The 21,196-nt window shown below is 37.9% G+C and overlaps 1 protein-coding gene across 3 annotated transcripts in view; it reads left to right on the top strand.

The window, feature by feature from the left end:
* LOC133639328 (nocturnin-like) overlaps positions 1-21,138 on the top strand; it is a 24,775-nt gene extending 3,637 nt beyond the window's left edge. The window contains exons 2-7 of one of the 3 annotated variants that reach the window (XM_062032562.1): positions 9,362-9,459; positions 10,682-10,824; positions 13,236-13,378; positions 13,464-13,629; positions 17,385-17,716; positions 17,789-21,138. In XM_062032562.1, the coding sequence (XP_061888546.1) occupies positions 10,812-10,824; positions 13,236-13,378; positions 13,464-13,629; positions 17,385-17,716; positions 17,789-18,310 (1,176 nt within the window). In that variant the 5' untranslated portion in view covers positions 9,362-9,459; positions 10,682-10,811 and the 3' untranslated portion in view covers positions 18,311-21,138. The remainder of the gene's footprint in view (positions 1-9,361; positions 9,460-10,681; positions 10,825-13,235; positions 13,379-13,463; positions 13,630-17,384; positions 17,717-17,788) is intronic. The other 2 variants (XM_062032564.1, XM_062032563.1) reach the window with 2 other exon arrangements.
* Positions 21,139-21,196: the final 58 nt, after the last annotated feature.

Genomic DNA, 21,196 nt, shown 5'->3' with positions numbered 1-21,196 from the left:
TGCTGTTTTGCAAATACATAAAAAATAGAGCCACTTCTGATGAGCTGTTCAAGATAATGGACAGTTTCCTCAAAGAACACGACCTTAAATGGGAAAACTGTGTGGGCTTTTGCTCTGATGGCGCGCATGGCAAAGTCAAGAAACGGGCTGCAAGCTCTAATAAAGAGGGTTGCGCCAAATGCGCATTGGACACAATGTGTCATTCACCGGGAAACACTCGCGTCAAGGCAGCTCAGCCCCGAATTCAATGAGGTTTTAACAGTGGCAGTGTCAAGCCTGCAACCCCGATTTGAAAAGCTGTGCAGTGCAAAACAGGCTCATTGCAGCCACTAATGCTGGAGTACTGTAAAACTCATGTTCACTTGCCCTGTCCTCCTTTTTTTGGCAAAGATTGCAAAGTGGCACTTTTATTTTCATTTATTATTGAACTTGATGCAAGTTATTTGATTTATTATTGAACTTGATGCAAGTTATGACACTTTTATTTGATTTATTATTGAACTTGATGCAAGTTATAACACTTTTATTGATTTATTATTGAACTTGATGCAAGTTATAACACTTTTGTTTTATTTATTATTGAATTGATGCAAGTTATTTTATTTGATATTGAACTTGATGCAAGTTATACCACAGCTGCACAGTTATTTTATTTATTATTGAACTTGATTTTATTTTATGTTATTGAGTTTGAATGTATAAAACTTGATGTTACTTGATGTTCGATAAATTTGAAAATGTTAAGCTTGGCATTAGCGTTCTGTTGGGGCGATGGGGGCAGGTGGGGCTTGAAAACTCCCCCTTGTCCAAAGTGAGGGATGACAAAAAAAGTTTGAGAACCACTGGTTTAACTGATTGGAGAGCTAGCTTCAGAAGCTAGTCGGTCCATCACAATGACTTTTATTTTGTTTGATCAGCTGTTTTACTGCCGTGTGACAGGCATCATTTGGAAACAATTAAGGTATGTAAATATATATTTACAAAATCTATCGTACTGGTATTTATCTGCGGCTTATAGTCCGGTGCAACTAATGTATGTAAAAAAATTGTTTGTTTTCTAAATTTGGTGACTGCAGTAGGGCTGCACGATACAGTTTCATCAATATTGTAATCACGATTATTAATCACGACTATTGATTATGTTAGATAAAACAGTGTTGGGGAGGTTGAACGTCTTCATGTAATTTGTAAATAAATAGTGTAATATTCCGGCTAGATGAACGATATCCATATATTTAAATACATATTTGTGTTTTTGTTCATTACTAGTATCATTATGTCAGCTTTTCTCATTACATGATCGCTTTTAACTCAATTTTTTCATTTTTGATGCTTTTTTTCAGCGCCATGAAAAAAACAGCCACGGTTAATGGGTGGCCCGCGGCTCATCAATTTGACACCTCAGCTTGACCTAATGATCGTTTGTCATGAGAAAAATATAAAAATATAGTTATTCAGTGTAACGATTGAACTTATGTGAAAGAGTCCTTCAATGCGTAATTACATTTCCACATTCCCTGGATTTATACGCATGCACAGATGCAGGGCGTGCATGAATTCCAATGGGGAGCAGTTTTTGCCAGAACTGCAAGAAATGTTGGCACTCGATGGTAAAATGTTTTTAGATTTTGTTTAGCACGATGGCAAGCTGTTAGTCCTTTTAGTGCCATTTGCTGTTCGTCCTGTTTGTGCAACGCCGAGACAAACAGTACAAGGGATAAGTTTAACATAGGGGGGCACAGTGGTAACCAGACGGATCCAAAAAGAGTTTGTGCACAAATGCCATATGGGAAATAACTACACGCTGCAAAACATTCACAAAACACTATGTCACACAAACTATTGTTTTAAGTAATAACTTTCTGTCATGAAAAACACTACACACAACGTAAAAAACATGGTGTTTACTTTTTGATATCAATTTTAAACACAAAGCAGTTGGCCAATGAGGATAAAGTCTAATAAACAAGCTTTGTTCTTCTCCAACAACGCCATGCGGATCAGTGCAACAGTTTGGCCAACAAAAATAATTAGGAGTGATACCTCTCACATTTAATACACAAGCTTTGTGCCTCACTGACAACTAGCTGCTGTCACTTTATAGTCTGCAGACGGAACATCTTAGCTAGTGTTGATGTTATTGGCAACACTGACAACGTTAGCACTGAAATAAAAGTCGAGTGACCATCCCAGTAAACAAACGGCAGGACTTTATAAACAAGTTGTTGGCAACATTCCTCAAAGATCGCCTGCTGAATGTTCTCTCCCGTCCTTAACACTCTGAGTCAGCGCTGGTGAGTGAAGGAGCGACCAGTGACAGGACGCTGTGCTGCGCTTTCAAAATGAAAGCATTATCAAATAATTTTCTCCTTTGCGGTATACTTTTTGAGTGGGACGAATGCGTCTGTCTCCAATATTGTCCACACCTGTCGCCATCTATCTATCAGCAGCAGTGCGGTCCTAAAGATTCCACAGAAGTGAAATGAAGTGATCGGCTGCAGTAACCGTAACCTGGTTAATGTTAATATAATAATACTCCTAATGTTAATGTTTCAGGTCGGCATGGTGATGGAGTTTTGCTCACACACAATGGTCTCTGGCGTGGACGGGCGCAAGCTTTACAGGCCGGTTCTCTGCCGCTGCGGTTGTGAAAGAGCTTGATTTGATTTGCAGCAGATACTGCATTTTAAAGGCCTACTGAAAAGACATTTTTTTATTTAAACGGGGATAGCAGATCCATTCTATGTGTCATACTTGATCATTTCGCGATATTGCCATATTTTTGCTGAAAGGATTTAGTAGAGAACATCGACGATAAAGTTCGCAACTTTTGGTCGCTGATAAAAAAAAGCCTTGCCCCTACCGGAAGTAGCGTTAATTTGAGCGAGGATGAAAGATTCGTGGATGAGGAAAGTGAGAGTGAAGGACTATAGTGCAGTGCAGGACGTATCTTTTTTCGCTCTGACCGTAACTTAGGTACAAGGGTTCATTGGATTCCACACTTTCTCCTTTTTCTATTGTGGATCACGGATTTGTATTTTAAACCACCTCGGATACTATATCCTCTTGAAAATGAGAGTCGAGAACGCGAAATGGACATTCACAGTTACTTTTATCTCTACGACAATACATCGGCAAAACACTTTAGCTACGGAGCTAACGTGATAGCATCGGGCTCAAATGCAGATATAAACAAAAGAAATAAACCCCTGGCTGGAAGGATAGACAGAAAATCAACAATACTATTAAACCCTGGACATGTAAATACACGGTTAATGCTTTCCAGCTTGGCGAAGATTAACAATGCTGTTTCTAACGACGCCATTGAAGCTAACTTAGCAACGGGACCTCACAGAGCTATGATAAAAACATTAGCGCTCCACCTACGCCAGCCAGCCCTCATCTGCTCATCAACACCCGTGCTCACCTGCGTTCCAGCGATCAACGGAAGGACGAAGGACTTCACCCGATCATCCGTGCGGTCGGCGGCTAGCGTCGGCTAGCGCGTCTGCTATCCAAGTCAAAGTCCTCCTGGTTGTGTTGCTGCCGCCAGCCGCTAATACACCGATCCCACCTACAACTTTCTTCTTTGCAGTCTTCATTGTTCATTAAACAAATTGCAAAAGATTCACTAACACAGATGTCCAGAATACTGTGGAATTTTGAGATGAAAACAGAGCTTTTTTGTATTGGATTCAAAGGTGTACCAATACTTCCGTTTAACTAGTGACGTCACTCGCATACGTCATCATACAAAGACGTTTTCAACCGGAAGTTTAGCGGGAAATTTAAAATTGCACTTTATAAGTTAACCCGGCCGTATTGGCATGTGTTGCAATGTTAAGATTTCATCATTGATATATAAACTATCAGACTGCGTGGTCGGTAGTAGTGGGTTTCAATAGGCCTTTAAATGTTAATATCACTGACCATCACCCTCATTTTATTGTGGCAGCCAAAATAGTGATCATGATTCAAATTTGATTAATTTTGCAGCCTATAAGCTGGAAAATACGGTTTTCTGGAACTTCCCTCCGGATCAGTGAAGTATCTACCTGTTGTCCACCAATATTGCCATTTGAGACCCACTTGTAGGCTTTGCTTTTCAAACTGTTTTAACATGGGCAGAATGCCAACACAAATCAACAGTGAAACAATATGAACAACACAACAAAAAACTAACAGTTGTGAAATTAACCATAAAGAATTGAAAAATATTTACGGATGGCACGGTGGCCTAGTGGTTAGCATGTCGATCTTGGTTTGAATCTCTATCTGGACATCTCTGTGTGAAGTTTGTTTGTTTCCCAGGTATCATCTCCATGCACAACATTGAAACTGCCCAGAGATAGGTCTGCCATCAGTGTGGTATCATTTAAGGTTACAAGACTTAATACTTACAGTACAGCATGTACATGCGATTTCTTAGCATTTTTCCCATAAACATGCAAACATAAAAAAAAAATGTTTGTCAAGTTTTGATTATGTAGTGTTGTGTATAGAATTCTGAGGAGAATACATTTATTCCATTTTGAAATAAGGCTGCAACATATCAAATATGGAAAAAGGGAGTAAATTGGTGATTTAACATGAAAAGTGAAAATAGCAGTGAATAAAAAATGACCTACATACATTTCACAGTCATGGAATGAGGCAAATGCCCTCACACACGCACACATGTTGTCAGAACCTGACTTCTCTGCATAAAACCTCAGCCGTGTGACGTTTGCTACACATTACCTTGCCACAGACTAACAAGTGTGTGGTAACCTGCGGTTGATAACGTGTGTGTGTGTGTACGAAGGTGTGTACACATGCCGCATGCGAGTCAGTCTTGGTAGCCAAGAACTTTGACTTTTTAACCACGGTGCTATGCTACTTCAAAACAAAACAGAGGAAGAACAGGGCGTGCAAAAGGTGCAAAGGTGGGAAGGCAAAATAAGTACTCATGAGGGCTCGATCACTGAGTGATTTTGAAACCACAATGTTAATTGTTTTTGTTTGAGTCTCCTAGGTGGTACTCCGAATGAACTCAAGTTAAAAGCCTGCTTACGAAGGAATGTATTAGTCAGTCCCATACGGAGGAGCCTCTAACTACTTGCTAAGCAACAAGAGACCCAAATAAACTACAATGTCAGACTTCTTTAATAATTGGTGTGAATATGGCTGAAAACTGTATCAAAAAGTATTTTTGTATTGGTCGATATCGATGATTATTGATATTTTTTATGAACTACGGAAAATATGAACCAGAAGAAAAATATCAAATGTTAAAATGTTTTATTTCAAATGTAACCTTTCTATGAGTATAAACCCCTCCACTTTCAAGGCAGAAAAGAAAGGAAATGTCAACACAACCACGCAAAACGCTCACTCAATGTAAACAAAATTCTAAAATCACAATACACTCTGGAAATGAAGGTGCAAAAATCAGGACTATATAAGAAATGCTTAAAAAATGTAACAAAATAGTGCAAAGTCTGAAAATGTAAACAGAGAAACCTGAGAACAATTTTTTGTAGGTCTACCGCCAGAAAGTTAAATGTAACCTTTCTATGAGTATAAACCCCTCCACTATCAAGGCAGAAAAGAAAGGAAATGTCAACACAACCATGCAAAACGCTCACTCAATGTAAACAAAATTCTAAAATCACAATACACTCTGGAAATGAAGGTGCAAAAATCAGGACTATATAAGAAATGCTTAAAAAATGTAACAAAATAGTGCAAAGTCTGAAAATGTAAACAGAGAAACCTGAGAACAATTTTTTGTAGGTCTACCGCCAGAAAGTTACATGGTCTGTGTAACATTTATTTGCTCTGTTATTCTTATTTAAGTATGCAAATACATTTATGTTATGCGGTAAATATTATTTCAATATTATTGGACCACCATATTATTTTAAAGTAGCACATTTGTTATATTGTTATTTGTTAAATATATATCGTCCTACCTGTTGTTTCCGTACATCAGAATAGCAAACGGACAAGGGTTGACAATAAAAGATGAGCGTGGCGAAGGACTAAAAAACTGCCATACTGTCGAGGTGATTTTCCCTTTTTAATCGACAAGTTCTCTCTGCAGCATTTTCACTTTCTCTTCTCACTTTGTGCAAAGAATCAACAGCAAGACCGAACCTGATAATTAATACTGTTACGTGATTGGCTGTTTAGCGTGTCCCTCCCATTGCTCACTGACCAATTTCATGTTTTACGAGGTTACCAGACTGTGAGTGCCTTTGTTCGTGCAACCAACCATGCTTCATTCTTTTTGGTTTCTTTTGACCAAAAAACATACGGTCTATCGAACGCATTTTTTATTGGTATCGATTACGTGTCTATATCGCGATATATATTGATATTGTTTTACACCCAGCCCTATGTATCATGATGAAATCCATCCATCCATTTTCGACCGCTTGTCCCGTTCGGGGTCGCGGGGGCGTGCTCGAGCCTATCTCAGCTGCATTCGGGCGGAAGGCGGGGTACATCCTGGACAAGTTGCCACCTCATCACAGGGCCAACACAGATAGACAGACAACATTCACACTCACATTCACACACTAGGGCCATTTTAGTGTTGCCAATCAACCTATCCCCAGGTGCATGTCTTTGGAGGTGGGAGGGAACCGGCGCAGTCACGGGGAGAACATGCAAACTCCACACAGAAAGATCCCGAGCCCAGGATCGAATCCGAAATCCATATGTCCCTTAATTAAAATGTCACCTAGTCATTCTGCATCCCATAAAGCCATCGACTTAAATAAAAGATTTGCTTAAGGATGATGGCCAGGTTTACTGCCTATAAGTTTACTATTTTATATATTTATATTTTTTAATTCTACAGTAACTCAAGAAAATTCAACCCGTTAATTGTGACGACAGTCTGTTTTTGTTGTCGTGACTTCCCATTTTGTCTTGTTGCTTTGTCCCAACTACCCTTTTTGGTCAATGCATTGCATTATTTATTTATTTATTTTAATGCACCAATTTTTAAATTTTTTAATAATGAACTATTTTTTTTCATTCATGCTTTTAGTTTTCCACTTTTTCTCAAAACAAACTCCAATGGTTGTTACCACCTTGTTAGAAATGTTTTTCTCATGTATTATGTGTTTGATTTATTTTTTATACATTTTATCTAATTAGCCTTTCAAATTGCATAGTTTCACAATTTAAATGGTACTGTAATAGTCACCAGAAGTTGTTATATTAATGCTATATTAGTAACAAAATAAAACTGTGGATCCGAGCTATTTATAGGGGTTACGTTACACGCCCCCAGCGTCTTTTGGCATACAGTATACAAACCTTTTCGCTGAAAAATGTTGATCAAATACATTTTTCATTCAATTCACCATTAAATGTTATTCCAAATTCAAGTTTAAAACTTAAAATACTTGAATATGTGGGCCAAATGCGATGATCAACTGCAGTGGTTCTGAAACTTTTTACACAAAGTACCATCTCAGAAAACATTGGCTCTTTAAGTACTACCATAATGACCAACATTAAAATACAGTAGCATAGTACGCCTTAATATTAATTAAAACAAGGCAGAGGTTTTATTTAACAAGTATATTTAATGTTTTTGGCCGCTGTAACATTACACACAGTTTGAACAGTGACACTGTGTTTGAATATCAATAAAGTGATTTTTGTTGTACACTAGATGGAGCCCGAGTACCTACCACAGTTTGAGAATCACTGATCTACTGTATTGTTGGATATTTGATATTATTGTTTGATGTACAAAACCCAAAACCAGTGAAGTTGGCACATTGTGTAAATGGTAAATAAAAACAGAATACAATGATTTGCAAATCCTTTTCAACTTATATTCAATTGAATAGACTGCAAAGACAAGATATTTAATGTTCGAACTGGAAAACTGTTATTTTTTGCAAATATTTGCTCATTTGGAAATTGATGCCTGCAACATGTTTCAAAAAAGCTGGCTCAAGTGGCAAAAAAGACTGAGAAAGTTGAGGAATGCTCATCAAACACTTATTTGGAACATCCCACAGGTGAACAGGCTAATTGGGAACAGGTGGGTGCCATGATTGGGTATACAAGCAGCTTTCATGAAATGCTCAGTCATTCACAAACAAGGATGGGGCAAGGGTCACCACTTTGTGAACAAATGCATGATGCAAGGAATTTAAGGATTCGACCATCTACGGTCCGTAATATCATGAAAAGGTTCAGAGAATCTGGAGAAATCACTACACGTAAGCGCCAATGCCCATGAAGCAAGGCCGAAAACCAATGCCCATGACCTTCGATCTCTCAGGCGGTACTACATCAAAAACCGACATCAGTGTGTAAAGGATATCACCACATGGCTCAGGAACACTTCAGAAAACCACTGTCAGTAACTACAGTTCGTCACTACATCTGTAAGTGCATGTTATGCAAAGCGAAAGCCATTTATCAACAACACCCAGAAACGCCGCCGGCTTCGCTAGGCCCGAGCTCATCTCAGATGGACTAATGCAAAGTGGAAAAGTGTTCTCTGGTCTGACGAGTCCACATTTGAAATTGATTTTGGAAACTGTGGACGTCGTGTCCTCCGGAACAAAGAGGAAAAGAACCATCCGGATTGTTATAGGCGCAAAGTTTAAAAGCCAGCACCTGTGGTGGTATGGGGGTGTATTAGTGCCCAAGGCATGGGTAACTTACACATCTGTGAAGGCACCATTAATGCTGAAAGGTACATACAGGTTTTGGAGCAACATATGTTGCCATCCAAACAATGTCTTTTTCATGGACGCCCCTGCTTATTTCAGCAAGACAATGCCAAGCCACGTGGTACAACAGCGTGGCTTCATAGTAAAAGAGTGCGGGTACTAGACTGGCCTGCCTGTAGTCCAGACCTGTCTCCCATTGAAAATGTGTGGCGCATTATGAAGCCTAAAATACCACAACGGAGACCCCCGGACTGTTGAACAACTTAAGCTGTACATCAAGCAAGAATGGGAAAGAATTCCACCTGAAAAGCTTCAAAAATTGGTCTCCTCAGTTCCCAAAAGTTTACTGAGTGTTGTTAAAAGGAAAGGCCATGTAACAGTGGTAAAAATGCCCCTGTGCCAACTTTTTTGCAATGTGTTGCTGCCATTAAATTCTAAGTTAATGATTATTTGCAAAAAAAAAATAAGTTTCTCAGTTCGAACATTAAATATCTTGTCTTTGAAAAGGATTTGCAAATCATTGTATTCTGTTTTTATTTACGAATTAAACGACGTGCTAACTTCACTGGTTTTGGGTTTTGTAATTTGTGTCTTCTGTTACATATTATTGATCGCAGCAAAAGTAATTTATGTTTCACATTATTTACATTTTGAGTAATCTTCTTGGCTAGGTTGGCTCCGGTCACATTCAGTGCAGTGCTAGCATATCAGAACCTTTCACCCGAGGTCACCTGGGATAGGCTGCAGCTCACCCATGATCTAAATGAGGGTAAGCACTATCGAAAATTAACATTCTGCACAAATTTCGTCATGTGGCAATAAAGTCAAGGGTTACTGTAGGAACTGTGCTAAGTTGTTCCTATTTCTGCAGTTCAGAAGTGTTCTATTCTAGTGTCTGTGAAACATTTGTCATGTACTTTGGAAAAATACACTCCCTGAATAAAAGGGAGTTGCTCAGCACAAAGGAAGTCGTTGCTTAATCAACAACCAAGAATACGCACGCATTCCCTCATGACATGCAGACAATTGTTGTCATGAGACAGTATACTATTATTGAACTTATAACATCTTTGGCATGTATGACTCAGTCTTCCTGAGAATCTAATTAGAGTACAAAGACAAAAAAGAATTCTCAATAATATACTTTCATTAAATAAACTTGGTTAATAGCAATTTACTCAGCAAAATATAACCCTCAGAATGAGATACTTTGCTTTAAAATATGTAACAAAAGTGGAGGGGGTGAGAAATACTTTGGACGGGAAATAGGATAAGTACAACAAAAATATAAACAAAAAAAATACATGAAATAGAAATCCAAGAACTGCGTCTATAAAATGTTAAATACATTGAAAAACTTTGACAATTTAATTAAATAATAGTGCAGTTTAAAAGTATTTTTCAAAGAATTAGGAAAAAAAACAGTGCATTTATTAAACATAAATAGATGCAACTTAATTTAAAAGAAAAATTAAATACATCTATTAGAAATATCAAATACATTAAAAAACTGATGACTCAATTAAATAAGAAAATGCAGTGTAAAAATGTAAAACTCTGTTAAACATTTGTCACATCAACAACTGTCACAACATTAGGCACACCTACACAATCAAATGTTTTTGAGAAGTGTAAAGTAAATATATAATTTTCCTTTTATGTTCCTAAAAAATGAAATAAACATGCCTGTAAATACAGTTGCACTACAAAGTTTCAGTGAGTTAAATAAAGAAATAATTTAAGTTAGGTAAATTAAATAATACTCAATGTTACATCATTTTTTATTTTTTTTTATTGAACTCATTTAAATTTAGTTGAATTAAAAAACACTACAATTGTTACAATGAGTAAAGTGAAAAAAACAACTAGCACATTACAATGAGAGTTAAATAAGAAATTGAAATGTCCTAAATCACTGTCATGTGACCTTGCCTTTTGTTGGATGACATCACAATTTCCTAATGTTGTCTCCGCCCTCCGAGGCTTTATAGGCTGCAGTAAACGCTGTTAAGTCAGATATCTGCTCACTCTTCTGGACAGCCTCTGCTACGCTACACGTAATTTACTGAACTTTACAACAGGACTTGGAAAAAGAACCATCTTGAACACACAGTGGACATAATGGAAACAATGGGTAAGATAGTTAGTTGTTGGTCATGTTTTTATGCTAATCCACATTATGTTTGTGTATGTCATGTTTCAAAGCTGCTGCTTTTTGTCAATGAGTTACGCCTGCTGGATGTGGCTGTTAAGATTATTATTGTAGCTGATATTATAAACTAGTTGTACCAGTGTTCAAAAAGTGTGGCAGCAATGTGCATTGTGTAGAAATATGGTGATAACATAAGCAAAAATTGAAGGGAAGCTGAATCAAAAATGTTGCCCTTTTAGATCAAATGTTTTGATTGACAAACATGGCTGTTGTTGTGGTAATAGTAAAGGTAAAATATTAAACATTTATACAGACGCCGCATAATGCTTAAAATGTTGCGGCTTCTTTCACAATTTCATAGTCTTTTTTTTCGTATGCAAATTTTTAATATTGTTGACCTAAATGAAGTACATGTACGTGATCATGATAGATATTCTCAAAAGTAACTTCTGTTTCCATGCCAACAGAGCTATCGTTTACATGCCAGTTTTTCTAGTTAAGTGGACATTAAAACTGTTGATGCACATTAGCTGCATTTCCTGTCTCATCAATAACACATCTCCACATTGGTGAGCCTTTAACATGCTCGATGTCGATCAAAAAAAACCTGAACAATGCACCACCCAATGCAAACAAAACGGCTAATGTCGGCGCTAGCTTGTTGACTATCAAGTTGACCAACTTTTGGCAGAACAACTTCTTAGAACATCAAAACCCAATTCTAGTTTAGAGGAATTAATTAAAAGATGCAAGAATTTTCATGTAATTGTCATGCTGAGAACCTGCACGTCCGACTTAAAGCTGCTATATTGAGTAAAATAAGTGGAAATGTGACTATATGAAGGCTGTAGTATTGTTAAAAAAACATTAAGAAAGTCATAGACAAGTTTTTATGCTTAAAGAAAATATTCAATTTAATAATAGGAATCCTACGAACATACATTTACCACGGTCAGGCCCAGAACTAATTAGATGTGATAAACGAGGGATTACTATACAACCAAAATACTACAATAAAAAGATAATTTTGTTACGTTTTGGTGATGATCGTTGTTGGTCTGGAACCCAAGATGCAGAGACAATAGGCAAAGTGTAAGAAGAATGTATTCATCAACAAAATAAAAGCAATAGTGCAGAGGAAGCAAAGTGAAAGCTATGCAGCATGGAAGCAAATAAACAAAGCAAAAATGATCCAGAGGACAGGGCTGGCATAAAAAGCATCCTGACGAGGGACGGATGAGGGAGCCAGCGCTCAGACAAGAAAAGTGGAGGCAAACATTAAGTGGAAAACAAACATAAGAGCGCTGGAAATCATACAGAAACTACTAATAAAATCCAAATTGTCATGTGAGGTCATGACAAATCTAGAACTGAATCTAATGAGACTGAATAGGTAGCCGAGGCAATGATGTCATCGAGCAACCTTTATGACAGTCAGTAGCTACTTTCATTACTGAGGTGTTGGCAACATTGGAAGATGAAGAGAAGTCAGAAGAGATGGAGGACAGTAAGGACAGAGATGTAGAAGAGATACAAATTGAGAACACAGAGATAGAGGATGAGACAGAAGAGCCAGCAGAAAAAAATGGAGATGGTTTTGTAATTTCTGGTTATTAAGACTAGCATTAGAAGGCCACAGTCCAGAGACAGCTGATGGAGGTGAGGACATCAGTCCTAAGTATAAGTCGACGTTAAAACAGGCCAAATCGGTGTTTTAAAAAAAAAGAAAAACATTTTTGAACGCATCATTCCACTAAGGTCTCACTCTTGTCATTTTCTGAAACTTGTCAGCCCTTTGACCGTGACAATGCTGACACTCCAACAGTTGTTGTTATATTATCCTCTCTAACTCTTAATAATCTACTTGTTAGTTTCCTGTTAATTATCTTCTGTAATTTGGCTCCATCTACACTTCTTAAAGCACTTATTTCTTGGTGTTGTTTCTAGCTATCTTAGTGGTTAGCTTAGCTCTTAACTCGCCTGCTCCTGCTTGGTCTCGATGTGTAACATGTTTAGCCTCAGCCCAATACTTGATAATGATATTTATTATATTTAGCTGCCAAAATGGAGAGGATTATTATTAATTTAGGGGATCGGCTGCACACTGTGTCTGGACACACATCATTTTCTGCTAACTTGTCAGCCGGGGTGACTGAGGATAAATACGATATCAGCAAGAGGGGATCTGCGTTTGTGATCAGCATTAAAAGGTATTGATCAACAATGGTGATCACATACTTTTGTAGAAACATCGACTGATACCAATCTTCTTATTCATGAGTAATGTGGACCAGTACAGTTGGAACTCACAAATAAATCATACAGAACAATAAATTGAATATTTTCAGTGTAAAGCATGCAAGGGCACTAACAATTTGTGGCTTTCTTACCAGGTTATCCAATGGGTATAGGGCCCGCCAGGCTGTACAGCACGTTGGCTCACACTCTCAGCAGTAGCCATCGGGCCCCCCTCCCTCTGACCCACCGGGAACCTCACCAGCCTGCGGACACAACGCTCGATTCAGATTTCTGCCAGGTTGTCTTCTGAACTCCAACAACAGTTACTTACGCTTACTCTGACTTTGAAGTGTGGTTTATACGTGTTTTACCTGGTCGTGCAGGAGCAGAAGGGGTCCCCAGTTAGTCCCCTGGATCTCGTGGGGGTGCTGCAGCAGTGCGAAGAGGCCCTCAGAGACGGACCACCGCGCTACCACAGAACTTTCATATCGCAAAGCGATGGCGACAGCAGCGCTATTCGAGTCATGCAGTGGAACATTCTGGCACAAGGTAAGGGACATGTGCTCCACCATTTGACAAATACGGACAGAACATATATATGAACATATACACAGTATACCTTGTTTTTTGGCGCACTTAAAATCCTTTTATTTTTGTGCGCCTTATGTACAGATTCATTCTAGTTGTGCTTACCAACCTTGAAGCAATTTTATTTGGTATATGGTGTAATGATAAGTGTGACCAGTAGATGGCAGTCACACACAAGAGATATGTGAGGATTGCTGTTTTTTTACGCCTGTTCAATACATGACGCTAGCAAGTATCCGTAAGCAAGCAAGCCCAAAGCTTTGATGTTTCATTGAGGATATAGAACATTACATATGGCGCTCAAAAATGTGTCAAAATGTTTTAGTACGAGTTTGGTAAGCTACGAAGCCGCACCGCCTAATGGAACGTCTGCGCATTTTGGTTACCGTAGTCAGACGTACTGTGCTTCAACATACGGGTATTATTATGGTGTATGTACAAGGACACCATAATGGCACCTTTTAGGAGACATTATCTGCCGTTTTGTTCACAGTATTATGCAAAACCAACTTTTCTTACCTATTGGTACCTGCTAATGTATACTTGGAATCTGCAAAAGTCCCAAAAATGTGCACACGTCCGCCATTGTAGTTTGCGCCGTAGTCAATAAGCTTCTCTTTCTCCATCGTCTTGTTGTGAGGCATTCATCCTCCGCTGTTGCCATTTCTAATATAAAGTAGCGTACAGTTCTAACTTATATCTGCTACGGAAGCGCTAAAAACTACCGGTACAACAAAGATGACGGGGAGAAGACGCTGTTGAAGTGGAGCCACGTAAATAAGACCGCCCACAAAACGTTGCATCCTGAAGAGACGGTCAGAAAAGGACTTGAAAACATAATCTATACAACATTTTGACCAAAGAACCACTATTACATGTTATGTAGACCACAAGGAAGTGTTTTAAATGTAGAAAAAAATTCATAATATGACCTCTTCAACGCGCCGTATAATACGATGTGCCTTGTGTGTGAAAATAGACCTGCGCGGTGCGCCTTCGGTGCGCTGTATGGTCCGAAAAATACTGTATGTAAATATGTCAGATTATAGCCAATGGCTTCAAGTAGAAATAAAAATAGAAAAGGCTAAAAATACAGACACAGACCAGGATCACAACCAAAGACCAGGTCAGTTAAAATAATTTTCGGAGAGGAAATGAAGAATCAGTTATTATAAAGTGCTGTAGCGCATTGCCCACAAGCCGAATAATGTTGCACAGTGTGTACAGTGTACTTATTCAAAGGTACTGACAGAAGTATTCTTATTAATACCTAGCTCTTGTGTGCCACACTGTCTCTGCAGTGCTGAAATAAAACTAGTAGTAAAGGTTATTATGCTCCCAAGTAGGGTCTCACGCAGAAGTATGGGCCTCGTTACCATGGTGACAACCAATGAGAAGCACAAAGTGGTCATTTGTGTCTGGTTCTTGATGACGTGGCACAGGTGGAGCAGTTGAGTCAGAGATGACATTTCACGTCTCATGTTCTTTCTATTTGTGTTCCATTTATGCCAGGTGACGAGTTTGTCAGTCACCATGTTTCCATGCTGCCAATATTGCACTTAAGTTGATGTTGTCTGTAAAGGGGAACTGTAGTTTTTTTTATTTTGCCCATCATCCAAAATCTTCATGTCAGACAAGCACGCACACGTCTTCCTGTTAGGAGGCCCATTAGTTTGTTTAGTTTGCATTGATTCGGCGGGCGTTGTGGCGTCCTACTCTGTTCAGCAGTCCTTGAACGTACCGTCGTTTTGAGAGTGTGACGCAGAACACTTTTTAACGTTCTCTGACGCGGTCACAGAAAGACGTGTTTTTATCACTCCTTTTTCACCTCATCCTTGTCCACGCGATGTTTCATGCTGTGCGTAAATGCACTAGTGATGTGCGATACCACTAATTGTATTTCCGATCCGATACCATATTGCTTTTTTATCCTGCACTACCATGAGTTTATGTAACGAAATTTCTTTCTTATCTGTGCTGTAAAGTTCAAATTTGAATGACAATAAAAAGGAAGTCTAAGTCAAAGTAAAATTCAGGCTGGTATTGGCGATACCGATCCGATACTTACAAAAATATGTGTCTATTGTGTATTTTCAAATAATAACCAATCGATCTAAAAAAATAAATAAAAAAATCGTAACGTAATGAGAAAAAGCTGAACATTATAAACTAATAAATAATGATAATATATGTAGTCACCTATAACACAAAGTTTTGTCTTTAATTTTTTATATATATATATATATATATATATATATATATATATATATATACACATATATATATATACATATATATACATATATATATGTGTGTGTGTGTTTTTATCATTTTTTAAAAGTAAATAAATATTAAAATGGCCTCCACATGCTTGACTTTTCAGCATGTGGCCCTTTTTAGATACCCCTGATCTAAAATATTAGAAGCTCTCAAAATCAAATATACTTAAAATGTAAACAAAGTTTAGTTAGTTCTTTAAAAAATGAAATAATACTAGTTTGAAAAATGACAACAACCATAATAAACACTGTTGAATGTGCAACTGAACATAAATATTTTGGTAGAGGCAATAATGTTGACATATTAGGTTATGCAGTTACACAATCGTATTACTTTATATATATTTTTTATTCTATCCTTACATGGAAAAAAAAGCAACAGTAAAATGTAAGAAAAAAGCAAAACAATTGGTATGTAATAACAAAATGTAACTAAAAATAATATACTTAGTCACTATAATACAAAGCTGACACAATATCTGTTTTTAGCATTTTTTAAAATAAAATAAATACCAACTTGGCCCTTGCATACTTTGACTTTTCAGCATGCGGCCGCTTGGTGGAAAACGTTTAGACACCTTTGAACTAAAGTATCAAAAGTATAGATATTTTGATTTGAGAATCGATATTAGAGCATAAAGATCTAGTATTGGCGATATCGATATTTAGAACTACCATGACCATACACGGCAATTTTTGTAAGAAATGTTACTCATATCTTGCTTTCGAGTATATTTTAATGGAATAAAAATCATTTTGTACAGTAGTTGGGAAGGAGTAGGACAAACCAGCAGTAAAATTGATAATTTTTAACCAACTATTGGGTCAAGTAGCGCTAAATTGTGCAACACCAATAGTTGGGCTGGGAATAACCCAACATTGTAGTGAGCATAACTCAGCTTTTGTGTTAAATACATTCAACCCGATAGTTGGGTTATGAATCAACCAACATTGAGTTAGCGTTACTCAACTTTTGGGTTAAATAATTCAACCCAATAGTTTCGTTGGGAATAACCCAACATTAAGTTATTATAACTCAACTTTTGGGTTAAATAATTCAACCCAATAGTTTGGTTGGGAATAACCCAACATTAAGTTATCATAACTCAACTTTTGGGTTAAATAATTCAACCCAATAGTTTGGTTGGGAATAACCCAACATTAAGTTATCATAACTCAACCTTTGGGTTAAATAATTCAACCCAATAGTTTGGTTGGGAATAACCCAATATTAAGTTATCATAACTCAACTTTTTGGTTAAATAATTCAATGCAAAAGTCAGGTTGAGAAAATTAACCTAAAATGACTTAAAATAACTCAAATAAGGGGTTTGTCCTTTTCTGAACCAGCAGTTGGGTTAAAATTGGGTTATTTTTTAACCCAACATTTTTTAATGTTTAATCGCTGACACTGACTTCTGGTCTCTTTATCGTCAGCTCTCGGTGAAGGACTTGACAGTTTTGTGCAGTGTCCCCTGGAGGCTCTCAGCTGGTCCCGAAGGAAGTATCTGATCTTGGAGGAGATCCTCACCTACCGACCGCACATCCTGTGTCTGCAGGAAGTGGACCACTACTTTGATACCTTTCAGCCCATTCTGGCCCGCCTGGGTTACAGAAGCATGTTCTGTCCTAAACCTTGGTCGCCGTGTTTAGACGTGGAGGGCAACAACGGCCCCGACGGTTGTGCGCTCTTTTTCGACGAGTCCCGTTTCGAGTTTTTGGACTGTGTGAGCCTACAGCTGTCCGCTATGAGGATTCCGACCAATCAGGTGTGTAGAACCCTCTTGACGACACAATGTGGTATTTTGAGACTTTCTCACACACCGCTGTGTCCGTTCCAGGTTGCTTTGGTGGTGATGCTGCGCTGTCGAAGCACAAGGAGGCGCGTGTGTGTGGCCGTGACTCACCTGAAGGCACGTGCCGGCTGGGAGTGGCTGCGCAGCGCCCAGGGCTCAGACCTCTTGCGTCAAGTCCAAAACGTGGTCCAGAAACACGCGGTCAGAACATCGGACGGCCCCAACTCCCAAGTCCCTCTCATCATTTGTGGGGATTTTAATGCCGTCCCGACTGAGGACGTGTACCGCCATTTTCTCACCTCTCCTCTTGGTTTAGACTCCGCCTACAAGAAACTCAGCCAAAACAGTTTGACAGAACCACGGTACACGACGTGGAAGATTCGCCCCACAGGGGAGTGCTGCGCGACTCTGGACTATATTTGGTACACTCAGGACTTGCTTACCGTGGATGCGGTCTTGGACTTCCCTTCGGAGGAAGAGATTGGTCCAAACAGGCTCCCATCCTTCAGGTACCCTTCAGACCATCTCTCACTGGTTTGTGATTTCAGCTTTAAGGAGAAGCAATGAAGAATGAATAGATCAGTTAGATGGTGCGTGTTAATAAATAAATAATACGCACATAATTTAACTCACAAATAATCATTTCAAATATTGTAAAGATGAACAAAAAAATATATGTTGTATATACTGATAAACATTTTGCCAAAAAAAAAAGAAAAGATTACAGTATTTTTATGTTATCTATTTAATTTAAAAAAGTGTAACATTTATATTTTTATAATTGTATATTATATGTATTTCTGCCTGTGCCTCGACTTGAGGTAGAAATAGAATGAAGCACTAACTAGCGTTGCCAGATGGATAGTTATTGCACCAGTCTCTTCAAATGGTTGTACGTACAGTAATCTGCCTGATTTTACTTATTCAGTACCATCGTCACCTCACGCTGTTACAGTGTAGCTGTAACACTTAGAAAAACTGCCGTATTTTCCAGACTATGCCTACTTTTTTCCAACGCTTTGGACCCTGCGGCTGAGCAAACAGTGCAGGTAATTTAAGCCATAATTCAACAAATAGTTTTCGTATTCCGCCAACAGAGACACTGAAAAGTGATTGTGCTATGGCGCCAGTTCGCTCACTGCCGATTCTGCGGGTTTAAAATGTACTTACTGTTTCGTACCGAAAGTATTCGTCCATAGCGTTTCTGCTCAAACAGATTCTTCATTCATCACTCCAAGCAACATTTGTAAGTTTACAATATAAGTAAAACAATTCATGTTGACTGAACCGTCCCATGTGTGATGTCTGTAGAAGTGTTTTCATGCATATTAGTACATGCTATCGCAATGTATTAAAGCTAGCGTCGTTAGTATTAGCGAACATGCTAACCTGTTTTACAAGTGTTAGTATTATTAACTTACAATTGCATTATTTTTGTATTTATTCAGTTTCATAAATTCACCACACGTCACCATGGAGTTATTGAGTCTGTTTAGCTGTTTGAAGAGATATTTTCCGCAGCTAGTCGGTCCATAACGATGACTTCTGTTTTGTTTGGTCATCCGTTTTACTGCCGTGTTACAGACACCATTTAGAAACAAAGTATATAAATAAACATTTATAAAATGCAAATTCAGTCCTTTGAGACACTCGTGATTTAGGGCTATATAAGTAAACATTGATTGATTGATTGAAAATCTTTCATACCGTTACATATCTGCGGCTTCTAGTCTGATGCCGCTAAAATATTTAATTCTTCTAAAATTTGGTGGGTGCGGCTTAACTACCGGTGCACTTTTACAGTACTTTCGACATGAATACTCATTAGTATGCAGTTTATAAATATAACCACTAGTACATGTCTGAATACTGTAAGTGCATGTATAAATGTCTAGAGTGAATATTAAAAGTCCTATTTACATACGTTCTGAATCACAGGTGTCAAACTCAAGGCTTGGGTGCTAGATCTGGCCAGCCAAAAATGTTTACTGTGGCCCTGCACAACATTTATGTGGCCTACAAAAGGCTGAGGGGGGGGGACATTTTCTGGCTAAATGTATTAACTCCTTGAATTTTGACATACAAATGTACTGCATATGTTTTACACTTTAATAGTATCTGACCATGCATGCAACAAGATGTTCCAGGCATTGTTTTTGGTTCTCAAAAATGTATATTTAAATATCTGCTTGTCAACTTGACTTGTGATTTTAAAGCGAGATATTCATCAACCTGTAAGTAAAAAGATATAACCGAAAAGTTTCCTATGCAAATTGTGTAACCATTCATAAACATTCACTGTTTCAAACGGTCCTCAGATGGCAGCCATAATTGCAATGTGGCCTTCAGTAAAAGAAGTGTGACACCTCTGTTCCACATGGTCTAACGAACCATTGACAATACTTAAATATAATGTAGAAAAGCTGAATTAAAAAGTATAAAAATGCCACCATTTAGAGATGAGCTTATTAATATATATAAAACATTTAAAAATGTTTATATAAACTATATACTAATGAGTAGTAATGTCAAAATATGCTTTATAAATGATGAATTCAGTATTTACTAATGCTTAGTAGTGTGTGCTGACTATATAGTGCTACCATGTAGCTTAATAATGCAGTTTTACCTTTAAATACACAGCGCCCCCACCTGGTTGTAAATAAGAAGGTGAGTGAATGCACACTTTTAGCTGCAGTGTGTGTGTTTCCAGGGTCAATTTATCATATATTCTAGGATATTGCGAACTATTGATCATACGGAGGGTGAAATGATCGTCCAAATATTATAATTATCGTACATCTGGCAACGCTAGCACTACCTTATCTTTTAACAATGCTTGTATTTTTTCATTGGCACTCTGCCATTCTTACACTTTGAAGTGCAGTTACAGTGAGTTTCCAGTAAGTGCAGTAATGGATTCATGACAGCGCTACACACTAAGTGAACACGATATACTTGTACTGACTGAAGTGGTCCTTTTGAGACGCGACTACACACTACGTATTGTGTATTGTATGCATGGCTGCAACAATTTAAAAAAAAAAAACCCACGTAGATTTATATTCTGATTTTACGATGAGTGTAACTGTAACTATTACAACAAACCAAGACAGCATGGAGTGCATGGAACTTTAAATACGCAGGCATGGTTTCTGCACGGTTGCTACAATAAAGTGTATGTGAGAGTGATGGTGTGTGCACGTTTTTGTTTGATTCATGTTATAAGTGCTATTTTATTGTTGATGTGCATGTATTTGGGGAAAAAGAATAAGGTGATGGTAAGCAGAAAATTAGTGTTCCCTAAAATACTGTGTTTTATCGATGACAAACATATATATGTATAAATATATATGTAAAGTTTGAGTAATACCAAAACCACCATGCTGCTTGCTGACTGTAATAAACATTTTGAATATATTATTTGTATTTAATTGTCAGGTCAACTGCATG

The sequence above is a fragment of the Entelurus aequoreus genome, linkage group LG22 (assembly GCF_033978785.1).
Source record: "Entelurus aequoreus isolate RoL-2023_Sb linkage group LG22, RoL_Eaeq_v1.1, whole genome shotgun sequence".
Lineage (NCBI taxonomy): Eukaryota > Metazoa > Chordata > Actinopteri > Syngnathiformes > Syngnathidae > Entelurus > Entelurus aequoreus.
Note: the sequence above shows the minus strand (reverse complement) of the source record. Positions and strands in the feature narration are given on the sequence as shown.